Genomic DNA, 14479 nt, shown 5'->3' with positions numbered 1-14479 from the left:
TCTTCCAGACTGTAGCTTTTGACACTGATAGAAAATTGCGTTACTATATTGCTTTCAGTTTCTCTATATCTGTCTTCATGTGTATAAAATTTAAACATGTAATTCCAACCTCAATGCCTTTAAATATGGGCACGGTTTCTTCCCTTCTTGCCTTTCGCCTCCACCTAGCAAACCCTAAAATGTGGTGTTCATGTGGTACCTTCTCAATGCTGTCTCAGTGTTTTGTTTCAACAGTTGCCTGCCCCCACTCCTTCACCCTCAGCTCCAAGCCCAAAGAAATGTTTGCCCCATCCTCTCTCTGTGTCCACCTGCCACCTAACAGAGGACTGACATTATTGTTAATATTTCGAAGCAGAAGACAGAGCATCCCGACTGCTCTGTGCCCTGCTAGGAGGAGACCCTCGCAGGATTTACCCATGTTGTGATGGCAAGGTGCCTGTGTGAATACACAAAGCCTCCTTTTGCTTTCTGAAGTGCTGAGTAAGTCAGCCCTTAAAGATGGCAACAGGCAGTGGAGGTTGTGTCCTTGCACCAACACAGTACACAGCCTTGCCCTGTTATATGATTTTGCTTAAAGTACTTGCCTACTACCTTACCTAGTACCTACCTGCAGTAAGTACTCCACAGTGTCCACAAGAGCCTATATATTCAGGGAGTGGAAGCTCTACAAGTTAATATTTAAAAAAAGAAAAAAAAAAACCCCAACAAACAAAACCCAAAAAAACCCCACAAAGGCAGGAAGAAAAAAAAGGAAACTTGAGTACTATCCTTTCCTGCTTTACTTACCTATAGAGTTAAGGTGAACAGCTGCAGCAGGCAGGTTTATGGAAGTGACAAAGCTAGTTAGCACTTTGTGTTTATTTATTAATCATTTGAGACTGAGAGAGAATTAGAGCTGCACATACAGAGAGGTGATACAGTCAGAAAATCTTAAAATTGGCAATTTTTTTCTGACCATTGTGCTCGTCATCCCTTTGTGTATGATTCTCAGTAGCAGAGCTGAGCATGGTGACCTTGTTACGAAATGTGACACAACACTGGTGATGTCTGCAAACACATTTTAAGGATTTGGTTCATTTGTTGAAGTCCCACTGCTGGGGACAGTGGCAGCATGAATCAGTGCTGTGGAAATGTTTGTATCTGAGCTCTTGGTTCATTTGAGTTTTTAATAACGGGCAGAGATTCCAAGCTAACGGATATAATTGTAACTCCCTCAAAAGAAGTAATTAAAAATAAACCAGCAAACATGCTAACTTTTGCCTTTTAAATAGATGTTGCCCATAGGTGGCCAGCCCCCAACCCCCATCTCCAAAAAATCTACCCGAAGCAGCTAGCTGGAGTTTGTACAGTTTGTTCCCTCAGCACTGTTTACCCTCTTTTGTTCCTGTACTTGTTAGGGTTTTCTATCTGACAGAATGCCTTAGTCCTTAGATTCTGGCACTGTCCCTGTTCTGAGTGACCTCCTCCTAGCATAACTATTCTGGCATTTCATGCTAATATTAGTGGTTTCTGCTCTACTTCCCAAAGGGAGGAGTTTGATTCAGATTCTGCTCTTTTGCTCAGTATGTTTTTCTCAAGTCTCTCCAGGGTTGCAGGAATACTTCTGGACAGATAATGATTTGGGAGTTAAATGTAGGGATGTAAAGAAGGTAACTAACTACAGTAATACATTTATTACCTTCTCATAAGCAATCTCTCTGAAGCCTCTTTTTTCAATATTGGCAGGTTAAAAAAAAAAAACAAACCTAAAAAAAAAGATCCCTTTCCTCCTATCCACTGGGTAAAGAAATTAGCATTTCAGGGACCGTATCAGCTGAGCGTCTCTTTTGCATATTTATGAGGTAAAACTGTAGTCATTGAATTTGGAATCTTCACTCAGGATGATGGTGCATTTTCCTTCTGCCCACTTTGCAGTTTTAATTCTGGTTCTGTTTGCACAGGATGGTATGGCTGTAACAGTAGTCTGATGATTCATAGGAAATTTTGTCATAAGCACTTTTTTGCTTTATTGCAAAACCTTTCAGAGGGAAAGAGATAGGCTACTTGAAAACATTTGTCTTGTTAGAGTTCTGTCTCAATTAGATCATCTCTTCCTGAAGAGCTATCCTAATGATACTGTTATCATGTAGGTACCAGTTTTAACATCCAGGTGGTATAAAACTGTAGTTTCTTCATTTCCTTTCTCTCACTCAGAATGATTTCTAACTCACTGAAAAATTTAATATTCGAGATTAATACTTTACTCTCCCTTATCACCATATTTAGCGATGCACTTCAAGCCAAACCATCTCTCTCTAAATGTGTGCAAGTTCTGTTTTCACTCCCTCTTGTCTAAACTCGTAGTCTTCAACAGGTTTACAAAGTTGTAACCAAATCTTCGAAAGACAGCCAAGTATGCATAAGATATGAAGCATATTTGTTCTGGCTGAAATGACAGTAAAGAACTACTGAAATAAATGGCACTAAATTATTCCTTTTATGCTCTGTTCCATCTTCTGTTGTTGTAAGTGGGGAGGTAAAAGAGGTGAAGCACGACTAGACATCTCAGTAAAAATTTTCAATCCAGAAATGCTGTTCAGCTGCTGATTTGACCCTGGAGGAATCTAAACTTCCCAGGCTTGCTGTGTTTACGTCCCTGTTAGAGGGCTATCCACAGCTTTGCTTTGCCATGTATGTAAATCTCCCCAGCCAAAGCAGTTTATAATTTAATCTGAGCAGGATCTTAAAAGTAAGTGCTGCTCTGTTTAAATCCTCAGAAGAGCCAAATTCAGTATAGGTCCTCAAGGAATATGTAAGGCAACTGTAAAAGGGCAGATCAGCCCTGCTTTGGTCTTTTGAAAATCAACCCTAAGTGGCTGCTCTCAAGAATATCCAAGTTTGTGGATCGTGGCTGACTATGGGCTTATCTGCAGCACTAAATTAGACATTTGAACTTTATACCTAGTTGGTTTTGGTCACTCCTAGGATGTGGCACTTGTATTTCTAGAGCAGACAGTAGGAATAAGACTTTGCTGTGTGGAATTTTTAAGGACTTCTAATCCTTGCTTTTTTTAGCTGCATCTCAGTAGTGGCAGTGATTCACCAATGAGCTGCAGTTAGCAGCTATAAAATTTTACAGTGTTCAGGGAAAAAGAGGCTCCCAAAAGGAAAGTGGAGAGAAGAAAATGTTTTCAAAAAAATATAAAACCCCCCAGAAACAAGTAAAGAAGACAAGGGCCAGGATGCCTATGCTTTATCAATATGGAAAAGATGGAAACTAACGTGGAATCCTGGGGTTTCCTCCAGTCTCCTGTGCAATGTGTAGGTGGCTGCTGGATGGAGAATGTCTTAAAGAATTACCCAAACAGACAGATCTTCATTAGACCTTCACCTGCCCTAATAAAACACTGCTGAAAGACTGATCTGGTTGACTGTGGTTAGGTAGACCCTTAGCATTCATGCCTTTGTAGGACCCTCTCAGTCCTGGCTGGACTTGAGAAGTAACCATCATGCAAGGCTGCATCAGCTGGGTGGATGTCAGATGACCTGGTGCAAGTGCAGAATTTGTGCCAAATGGGTGGATAATGATAATGAAGCTGGTTTACATTGCTAGGTGACCAGCTGATACTGACGTTAGGCTAGAAGTTAGGATCTCCCTGTTTTGGGGCTGTGTGGCTGTGCAGTTGGTACTGATACTTGTGTGAAAGAGCTTCTGTCCTCATGTCAGGTGTGTTGGTCACTGCTATAGAGCAGATAAGCTTGAAAACACTTGGTTCATTTTTATAGGACCAAGCCTTGAGAAAAGAAACAGGATTAGCACTGTTTTGTGAGCTACTTCACAATCATTTCCTTCTCTTGCTGTTGACTTATCATTGCAAGTAACATGGTGAACTGAAAGAAAAAATGCAACGAATCATGTTATGATGGAGAGCTTTTTTAGTCCTAGTAACTATTAATAAATATTAAATATTATGTGTTGAAGTTACATGTTTTCAGTCATCAAGTCTAGGTGCAGTGGGTCTGCCTCTGAGTTTCAGAGAAGCTGGGAGGGGAGATTTCTGGTTCACAGGTTTTCATTTTTAATACGTTCCTTAAGACTGTAAGAAAGCTGGTGTTCTGCCCAGATTCAAAGTAGACAAGCAGATTGCACAGGGTAAATATAGCCTGATATAAATCACAGTGAACATATGGAAAAAGCTGATTGAGGATTCAGCTGATTGGGAATTAAAGGCCACGAGTAAAATTAATTCTACTCAGAATCATTTTATGGAAAGTAGGGCTTGTAAAACAAATGATTGACAAAAACTTGATTTTAATCTTTTCATATTTGGTAAAATTAAAAGTTTGATAAGATGATGCTGTTCATGTAATAGACTTTGAAAAGAACTTGACTTACTGCCACGTGAAACTGATAAGTAAAAACATAAATAAACTCAACAATATAATGAAACCAGACTTGAATGAATAACAAGCTAGTAGGTCTTAATATAGGATTGTCAGTCAAGGAACTTCAAGTACTAAGTGGTTTCTCCATAGTTTTCTCATGAGGAGAAATATAAAAGCCAATGATATTTTCTTTGTTGACTTTATTAGCTGTAATTTTACCCTTTAAAATTAACAGGCACTCTGAGGATTGGCAGGACATCAATAACCCTGAGGACAAGGTGATTATTAAGAAAGATTGAGATGACTGAGTGAGCCAAATTTTTCTTTTTTACTATGGAAAGATGCAAATAATTCATCTAGGAAGAAGGAAGCTAACAAGCCATGCTTTGAAAATAGAGAATGAGACTAGAGAGCCTGGAAATTGTGTCTGGGTGGTGAGAAGGAAGGAGTTCAGTGTGAGTGCTGAAATAGGGTTTTGGAGCCAAAGGAGTGGTGCTGTGTGTAGGGGGAGTCTGGAAACGTGACCAGACTGGTGATTTTTTTCTGTATATAGAACTGCTAAGAAGGTTTAGAGTGCAGCACACAGCTTTGCTGTCTGTCTTCATAAAAAAAAAATCCTTAAAAGTGGCAGAAATGTATAGACCTATCTAACACTAATAAGTATCTGCAGCATCTGAATCAGTGCTGAGGAGTTCTTTGTTGAATTCAGTACTGTCTGCATATTTATTCTTCTTTCTATGGGTCTCTCCATAGCACATACAGTGTAGCCAAAGCCAGAGTAATGGGCTTGAGCTTCATAAACAACAGGAGGTCAGAGAAGAGGATTTAATATTCCCTGAAGACTTTAAATGATATATCTGTAGGAGACTGTGACAGTGAATAATCTGGAGGAAAACAGTGTGGTGTTTTCCAAAGTTCAGAGGATTAGAAATAGTTTTAATTTGGTGTAGTCTGGAAAGTTTAGAAAGTGTTTTCTTTTTATGCACACGTGTATTCAGCCACCCCAGAGCTATATGTCCTGTAGGAAGTAGATAAGGCCACCTACATGTGAATAGATGATACCTTAGACAATTTACAACTAATAGATAAGAGATGAGTGGAGAAAGCAAACCAGGGGAGGGATAAATTGACTGCATGGTTATTTGAGAAGAAAATTCTGAATAGGACTCAGGTCTGTCAAGCTACACATGATTATTTAGTCTACTAAGTCAAGCTACTTCCATAAAAATAGCTAGAATAAAGGCAATATCTAAGCAGAATTATTGTTTCTATTCATACTTTGTCCATACCACACAGGTAGTACAACACTAAGTGCATTGTTATCTGTTCTGTTTGAAATACTTTGAATTAGAGAGGAGTTTCCAGACAGAGTGTTTAATGTTACCTATTACTATAAATGATAGATAAGCTAAAATAGAAAGCAAGTGTGAAATTTTGAACTAGGTTGTTAAAAACATTTAAAATAATCTTAATACTACAGTTGCGTAAAATACAACACAAAATAAGCCCTATGAAGATCTGTCATTAAGTGATAAGGCTATTGTATTTGTCCTCAAAATAGTCATTTTGTGCTTTTCATCTGTTACAAATATAAAATAAGATGTGTGTATTATCAACACTTATTTTATATATGTCATTAAATCCATATACCTCATTTGAATTTGCTTCTTATGTTTCTATGGAGCATTATATAAAGTTTATTTGAAATAGATTTCTTGGAAAACTGTATATTTGTCTTATATTCTAATTATATCTGTCTTTTGCTTTGAGAAAAAATACAGATATTAGTAAAATGAAGCATGGAAGTTTTTGCTCTCATTTGCAGTGTCTAATTTGTTTCCTTTAATTTAATCATGACTATGTAAGGAGAATGCTTCTTTCCCCCTAATGTGCATGAAATATTGCAGTCATTCTCTTTGCAGTTTTATAACCCTTTCATTGACCTAAATTTCAATTCACATTCATAGAGACCTTTTTGTCTTAAAGTAATGTAACTGAGTAGAAATGCATACTGAGTTGATACAACAAAATGCTCTGGAATGATATTACATGGAAAATACATTCTCTATGTGCTAAGCTGAATTTCAGTAAATTCATTCCCTTACACTTCTTTCATCCTATTGAAGAAATAAAAATGTTGAAGATAGCTAGAGGAAAAGCATGTTACCTCTGTCAGCTGAAGCCCTAACTGATTAAACTTAGGAATGACCATTAAGAGTGTGTCTGTCTGTATTAATATCCCAATTAGGAATTGTTAACACTCAGTACTAGTATAGTATAGTAAAATATACTGTGCTCTGTGTTTTCTGCCATCATTTAGTATACTATTAAATTGTTAACCCTTTCCCTGGCAGATTTTTGAGCTGAGCCAACCATATTTCTCCCAAACTTTACATGTGCAGTGTGGAGCCTTCCTTCAGAGGGGAAGGATGCAAGCCATGATATGTTGGGTTTTTCCCCTAAGTAGCAATTGATAGGACAAGAGGAAATGGCCTGAAGTTGTTACAGGGGAGGTATAGATTTTCTATTAGGAAAAATTTCTTCACTGAAAGAGTTGTCAAGTATTGGAACAGGCTGTCAAGGAAAGTGGCTGAGTCACCACCCTTGGAGGTGTTTAAAAGACGTGATACTTAGGGACATATTTTAGTGGTGGACTGGGCAGTGCTGGGTTAACAGTTGGACTGGATGATCTATGTGGTCTTTTCCAACCTAGATGACTCTATGATTCATTAGCTCTTAAACTCTTGAAATCAAGGAGAATCTCCCTGTTCCTTTTGATTTATTGTATGAAAAGCAGTCTTGGATTCTGCCTCCCAACTAATCCCTTCCATATGCATGATGTTTTCCCAGCTCCTTCAGTGTTTTCAAAGTACTTGTTATTTTTGTTTATGGCCAAAAGTGTCTAGACATGTGAGTCACATGTGAAAAGAATACTGGCACCAAAATGTGTTTTTTGCTGCTACCAGATATTTTACCTCAGGCTCACTGATGTATTCATTCTTCCAGTTATGCACTTCTGTAGTTCACCTGCAAAAAGTAATTTTATATATATATATATATATATATATATATATATATATATATATTTCTTTTTTTAAGTGAAAAGAAAAAAAGGATATCTCTCACTTAATCCTTGTTCTTTTGCTCTCCCCTTGAAATCTGGTATACTACTTTGTAATAAAATGTTATACTTTGCTTATGTATTCATATTTAATCTGACTACTGTTTGCCACACCATAGCTTCAACCTTTAGTCCATGGTTTTACTCACAATCTCAGCACCTCATCAAGAAGCACAGAAGATGTAACAAGTGATATTTTGTTCTGTACATAGGTAGAGTCTTTGTACAGATCAGAGAACAGACTCCTGAATGAGCTGTCAAAATACATGTGTTTTCCTAAGAGAAGGGTAGGACAAAATTACTGAATTACAGGGGTTCTTAAATAAATTATCTGAAGGAAAAGGCAATCTGTTGTATAAATATTTTAGGTTTTGAAATTGAAGACTTTGCATTGATCTGCACTTAGAGGCCTGGCCTTGTTTTGTAGCAGCTCATATTATGTCAAATCAATGTTTGGTTCTACTCATTAGCTGTTGTTTTCAAACTAAATGATATCAGATTTAATCTTGTATATATTCAACAAAAGCACCCAGTTGTGCTGGCAAATGTAAAATAATTTTCAGTTAAATATGGTCTCTCACAAATTATTTGGGCACATTGCCTCTTTGAAAAGTGACAAAGTCAATGTACAAGCTCAGCTTCACAATGTTCTCTGCCTGTTGAATTCCCATATTAGATCCAAACATACCAGCAGTAGACTCAATAGGTGTCCTACTGAAATGGTGCAGTAGCTGAGATAGGCAACTGGAGGCAATTTCTCAAGGGTATTACTTTCACAATCTTTTTAATTGCACACGCCTGATTCACCACTGCTTGTGTGTTCATTTGTACTTGTTCAAAAGGAATGCAATTTACTTTAAAAATACTCTCAAATCACTGCAATACTCATTTTACATGGTGAAAGAACAAGACAAAGTGGATAATCAAGTTCTCAGAGTTTCATAAGAACTCAGCTTTTGCTTAGAGAGGAAACAATGAAAGTCCAGGTACACTTGTAGAATACTTCAAAGTGTGTGGTAAATCCTGGGTCAAATACATTGTACTGTGAGGGCCCCTGGTTAATTGCAGTGATGCTGTGATGAGGAGATGACAAAGATCAGAACAGTGTGTGAGAACCTAGTTTAACTGGAGAAGAGCAGACAGCTGTAGTCAGTGGAACAAAATCAGCTCTTCTGAAGAGCATTTCGTTGCCAGAAACATGCTGGAGTGCTCTCAGGCACCCTCAAGAGAAGCATCTCTTTCCCCTTACTGCAAAGGGAGCATAGGGAACTGTATGTGCCAAAAGTGGGATGGAAGAAGCACTTCTCCCCTTCCCCAGCTAAATCTTCCAGGGCTTTAAGTTGAAATCCTCCTTTGAAATGTAGGAAAGTTCAGTTTATTTTTCTAGGAAAGTCTGACTACTTGTTGTGCTTCCTTGCTGTATGCCTTAACCCCTTTCTGGTGTGGCTTTGGAGTAAGCTCACCACCTTGTCTGCTTTTGCAGTTCCTGTTTGTATAAATAATTTTGCAAAGGCTGGAACTCGTGTCTTCTCTCTTCTGATGAGTTTCATAATCTTTTAAACCGCTGTGACAAATACTTAGTTGGTTTGTTATGGTGTGCAGCACTGCAGATAGTTTTAAATGTGCATAAGGAATATACACTCCCTCATGGTGCCCCAGTCAGCCCTTTCCACGTTCTCCCAAGGAGTAATACATCTCTAGGAGTTTAACCAGATGGGGTGTTTTAATTTTGAAACCACCATTTGTGTTATAGATAGTGACAGCAAGCACCAAGGGATTCGTTGTGCTAGGTTAGGATGAGAGGTTGAGCTCTGCACTTCAATTCTGGTTTCCAATTCCAGGCTCTGCTCAGAAGACAAAACAAAGAAAGACCACTTAGAACAGTAATTAAGAGACATAATTTCTTCTGTAACCTGAAGACTGATTGAAATTCTTAGCACAGACTGGTTTAGGTAACTTCAGGAACCACAAATACCACTTTATTAAACATTTGTAAGGCAGCTGCTTCTCTGCAACTTTAACTCATTGTGAACTTGATAGCTTTGGGTTTAACATATGGTAAGAGCTGAAGAAGTGCTTCAAGGTAATGCTGATGACTGTGAACTTCTGGGTCGGTGTGGCAATTGGGAAGTACTTTCTCAGCTGGGTGTCCATTTACCAAGAATGCACCACTTGGATTTCTAGAGATGTATTCCTATAGCTTTTTCTAGAACACTGATGGGACTTCCAGGCAGATAGTTTTTACTCCTTCAGTGTTCTTCTAAGTTAGAGCTTGGTCCTGAATGCAGTAAAACTAAGTAGGGAGACAGAATCATTCTGTTGTGGTTAATATGGTCTCTCATGCTTGGTTGAGGGGGAAAACCTAGCACGTTTCAAATAGGTTTCATTTCTGCAGCCTCTTCACATAGAATGGAGAAGAGTGTTTGATGAGTGTGCTACCAGCTAATGAAATTTTGGGTGTATTTTGATGTTACATATGGTGGAATCAGAAATCCAGGAAAAGGAGCCTAGGTTCTTACACAGCACATATGGTAGCATCTCAGCAGGGCAATCCATGAACTCTTCTGTATTCTGTCTGCAAGTGTCTATTACAAGGAATTCTGAAGTGGGGAGAAACTTAGATACCTAACTCAAGTCTGCAGGAAGATCCCACAATTTACTTCATATATTTGTGGCCAGATACGTTTTCATTGGGGTAGATGCCTAAAGTAACTCTGCAAGAACTGTGCAGGGTGTTTGAAAGAGAAACTAAGGTGCTCAGTCAGAGCTTTAATCTCAAATCTACTTCCGAGTACTATTATCTTTAGTATGTACTGGTTTTTAACTATCTAGGCTGATGCTTTGTCCTTCTTAGGAGAGATATTTGTGTTTCCTTTCAACAAGTTTATAGGACTTGTTCACCAGCTTGCTTAGGGTAGTTATTACAATCTATGTGTCCTGTAGAACTTCTGGATTTCTTCTTGTATTTCATTAGTGCACATGATGTAACTATTATCCCTGGTTAGAATATGTAGACAGCTGGCATTTCATAATATTATTAAAATGTGGTCACTCAACTCTCCACAGTATCTGTATATTGTTATTCTCTTTTATTTACCAGGTTTCATATTTACATAACTGTTGCAAGCTACCTAGTCTGATGAAGTTGAACTTCGTTCTTCAGTGTGATTTACTCAATACAGCCTAAAATCATGATGAAAAAGAAGAGCTTATGTGCAAGCAGAGCTTCCTTGGTCCTCTTTCTGTGCCAAATGATTTCTTCATTGGATGTACCTCTTGACTGTAAGTATTAACCTGCTAAATAAGTTCAGAATAATGGAAGCTTAGTTAAATAATTTCTGCATAGGAGGATGAAGATAATGCCAACATGGAGCTAAGGATAAAGTGTGTTTGCTCACTTCAGTCAGGACACTGTGATTATGAGTAGATTCAGAAATTTACTGACTTTTTTAAAAAAAACTGTGCAGATGTAAATGACTAACCATGTTCACTTGAGAGGGATTAACATAGGATTCTCATGAAGAAGGACAGAGAAGCCCATTTAAATGCTAATTATTTGTTAAATTAAGATCATATTGACAATGCTGAAAACATGAGGCAGTTCCTAGTTGATGTAAACAATTATGCTTCATATTAGGGTTTTTCAGGAGCTGATGTGAGATCCAGTAAAAGATTCAAATTCCTAAAATTCAGACATGCAAAGCCTCTTGTTTTTGATCCAAAAGAGTAAGTTAGGCTCTCAGATAACTTTAGGAGTGTCTGTAAACACTGAAGTACCTAACCTTTAAGTTAAAAGCCTGCGTGCTGAGCAGAGACCTCTAGCATTAACCTGTGAGGAAATATCTAGAAGAGGGAGAATACCAAGATCTGAAATTATTGTCTAATGTAAGAATGTGTTAGTCGGGGACCTTGAAGGTAGTGCTCCCTGCTGACAGGGAAACAATGGTAGCTGCTGCATTTTGTAGCCCTAATAGCTAATTTTATTAATTTATTCAGGTCATTTGCTTCAGGTTGTTATTTTCTTCTTAAGATAAGCATGATCACATTTTCAAAAATCAGTGAACCATGTTGCACCTCACAGTGACTATTCATTTGCTAGCTAATTACCTGAGAAGAGAACATTAGGGCTGATATTAAATTGATGGTTTAAATCATCAGTAAATTTGCCTATGCTGTTCTAATCTGCATGGCTTTCTTTACCCCATGTTTTTGATACCATCCTACCTCCCATAAATGCTCGTTTTTCTTTAATAATCATTGACATTAATTGCAACTGCTTTGATGGTTTTTTTCCCCATGCATGTTTACAAGCCTCTCAAACCACTGACCTCTATTCCTGTAACAAGATCAATATCTCTGAATCACATCAGACTTGTGCTGTGAATGCCTTTAGAGCAATAAATTGTGGCTTAAAAAGGGATTTAAAAGTTTGATGAATTAATACCTCCTTTTCTAAACTTAGTTTTTCTCCCTAAATATTTTCACAGGCTAGAAATAGTATTTTAAATCCATCTTGTAGTTTGGAAACTAATGTATATTGTACACCACTCTAGTATCTTTTGTATAGAGCAGGGCTTCAGGTTAAATTAACCAGAAGGGCATCAATAGGCAAAAAGGGGTATCCCTTTTAGATGTGTCATGTTAACTCTCAATTAACTAGTTCCCTGCTATAGAATGGCTCATAACTTTTTCAGGTCTGATAAAGTTACATACTAGAATCTTTTACCAAGAATAGTATTAAGCAAAGTTGCATTTATAATGATGTTTTTGATGTAAGAAATGCTTGGAATTGGCTCTGGGAGAGCATCAAAAGGGAAGGGCTTATATTTTTTTATATTATATTATTTCTTCTTTTTATACCCACCACAGAGACCAGGTGGTGAGAACACAAACAGTTGAACCTTTGGGTTTCATCCAGGTTAACAGTTCCTATGCTAGTCAGTGTCTGAGGGTAGGTAAAGGATGACTGACAATATAGCTGGCCAAAAAAAACCCAAAACCATTAAACATTAAAACATTAAAGCTGTGACAGCTCAGATGATTTTTTTCGTTGAGTTATTTTTCAAACTGAATGAGATTACTTGTCTCTTGAGTAGAATTAGGTGCTTTTGACTTTGTAAGAGTAATTTTAGCCTGAAGCATTTTCTTTGTTTTTCCATATGACTGCAGCATGAGGGCAATGCACTCCATTAATTCTGATTTATTGTCTCCTCAGTATCAGTGTTTTCTGTATCAAGTATCAAGGCCAAAATCACATACCATGGTTGCCCTTAAAAAGTCAACACTTCAGAAAAGTTCCTCATACCATGAACTTTGAGGTAAATGTAGTAATGCCTGAAACAATGGAAATCATGGCTGGGTTACAGTGCTAAATGTTTTAGATGTTTTCTTTTTAATGGTGACCGAACTACTTGTCAGAGATACTTATCTTCCCTCTCAAAAATGCTAATTTTCTTTTAACTAACAAATGTTTCTCTTTAATCTCCATTTATCCATTCAACTGCTGATTCTGATGGGGAATAAAAGCAAAACTTCTAGAAGAATGTAAGTTCCTGTCCACAAAAACTAGGCTTTGTGCTGCTGAAAATTAATACTGGTTGTGTTGCTCTCTGAATTTGGAGTCCAAAAATCTGGGATTCTGACATTTTGTTATTAATTTGGTTTGCTGTAGCTAGATGTTTTATGCATGCAGTGTTCAGAAAATGCTACTGTGTGTAAATCAGTGTTGTGATATTTTGAATAAATTAACTGTGTGATTTTTGATTGTGTGCTATCTGAACATTAAAATCCTTACTCAATATCAGCATGAGCATTGTTTAACTACTACTTTCAGGAGTAAATCTATTTGATTAAAAGTAAATTCATTGGAATATATTTACTTGTATACTATTTTACATGTCTGAATCTGAGATACTTTTATATCCCTACAAAACAGTGGATACAGTTATTTAAGTAACCTAGTATTGTTTACTGACCTCACTCTCCTCTCTACAGTGAGGAACAGAAGCAAAACCCAGCTTGCATGGCCTCTTCTTTCCGTTTAGCTGCCATATCTCATTATGATTCCATGATTTATTTTTTTTTCCTGAGTATTTCTGGTGGGTAGGGCTTTACAGTTAGCTACCTCTCTCAATGCAACAGAATACTTAATGTATAATGGTAGGGAAAACTTAAAATAATAATCCAGTTTTAAACTTTAACTAATTACTAGTGAGTCATGAGAACGCAATTTTGCTAAAGTGGCTAGAAATTACCTCAATGTGGTCTCAAAGTGCATTGATGGACAGAAAATTTACAACATTTAGACAGAGATGTTTATGGTCATGTTATGAAACTGGTTCCTTTAGATGACACTAAACTATAAACAGATGAATAAGCTGAGAAAGACCTTTTTCACCATCTTAATATAAACAGGATTTTTTTGAATGTAAAAATGGGCCTAGATAATGGTAACAAATTATAAAGTACTTTCAATATGTAGGCTCCAACTACTTTGTGAGGTGAATAAATTCTGTTTTGTACTACTCATTCTAGAGTACTCAATAAGTCATAGAATTGAAATGTTTGTTTCTGCTAGGGCAATTCACAAGATTGACTATATATTTGTTGGGTCTTTTTCAGGAGAAACCAGGCTTTTCCTACATGTTTATTCTATCTGGAAAGTAGTTAACTGTTTTTATCATTACTTTACAGTCTTTTACTTCTAGCACATTTTTTACTCCTGAAAAGTAGCTCCTAAAAGCATGCTTTATAGATTAATTCAGTATGTTGAGCACAATAAATGTGTGAATAGCCCAGACTCGTAGAGAATTTGGAAATACATAAAATGCTTAGAGATACAAAGCAATGTGTTGTTTTCATTTGTCTGTGTGGTAAGAAACATATTGAGCTGGTATATGTCTCACAACTCTTCATTCAGGTTATGCTGGATTTATAATTCAAGTGTCCTTTGGTTTTGTGAAAATTTGTTGAAATATGATGTATGGGAAGTAT

General features: G+C 37.1%; 1 protein-coding gene across 28 annotated transcripts in view; it reads left to right on the top strand.

Annotated features, from left to right (window-relative positions):
* The window catches only part of NRCAM (neuronal cell adhesion molecule), a 151291-nt gene that overhangs the window by 73979 nt on the left and 62833 nt on the right, over positions 1-14479 (top strand). For 12 of the 28 annotated variants that reach the window (XM_071733605.1, XM_071733603.1, XM_071733616.1 and 9 more), the window contains exons 1-2: positions 10591-10768; positions 13013-13030. In XM_071733605.1, the coding sequence (XP_071589706.1) occupies positions 10678-10768; positions 13013-13030 (109 nt within the window). In that variant the 5' untranslated portion in view covers positions 10591-10677. Of the gene's footprint in view, positions 1-10586; positions 10769-13012; positions 13031-14479 lie in introns of those variants that run through there. The other 16 variants (XM_071733626.1, XM_071733620.1, XM_071733619.1 and 13 more) reach the window with 5 other exon arrangements.

The sequence above is a fragment of the Heliangelus exortis genome, chromosome 1 (assembly GCF_036169615.1).
Source record: "Heliangelus exortis chromosome 1, bHelExo1.hap1, whole genome shotgun sequence".
Taxonomy (NCBI): Eukaryota; Metazoa; Chordata; class Aves; order Apodiformes; family Trochilidae; genus Heliangelus; species Heliangelus exortis.
This window is presented reverse-complemented; position numbering and strand designations above follow the sequence as displayed.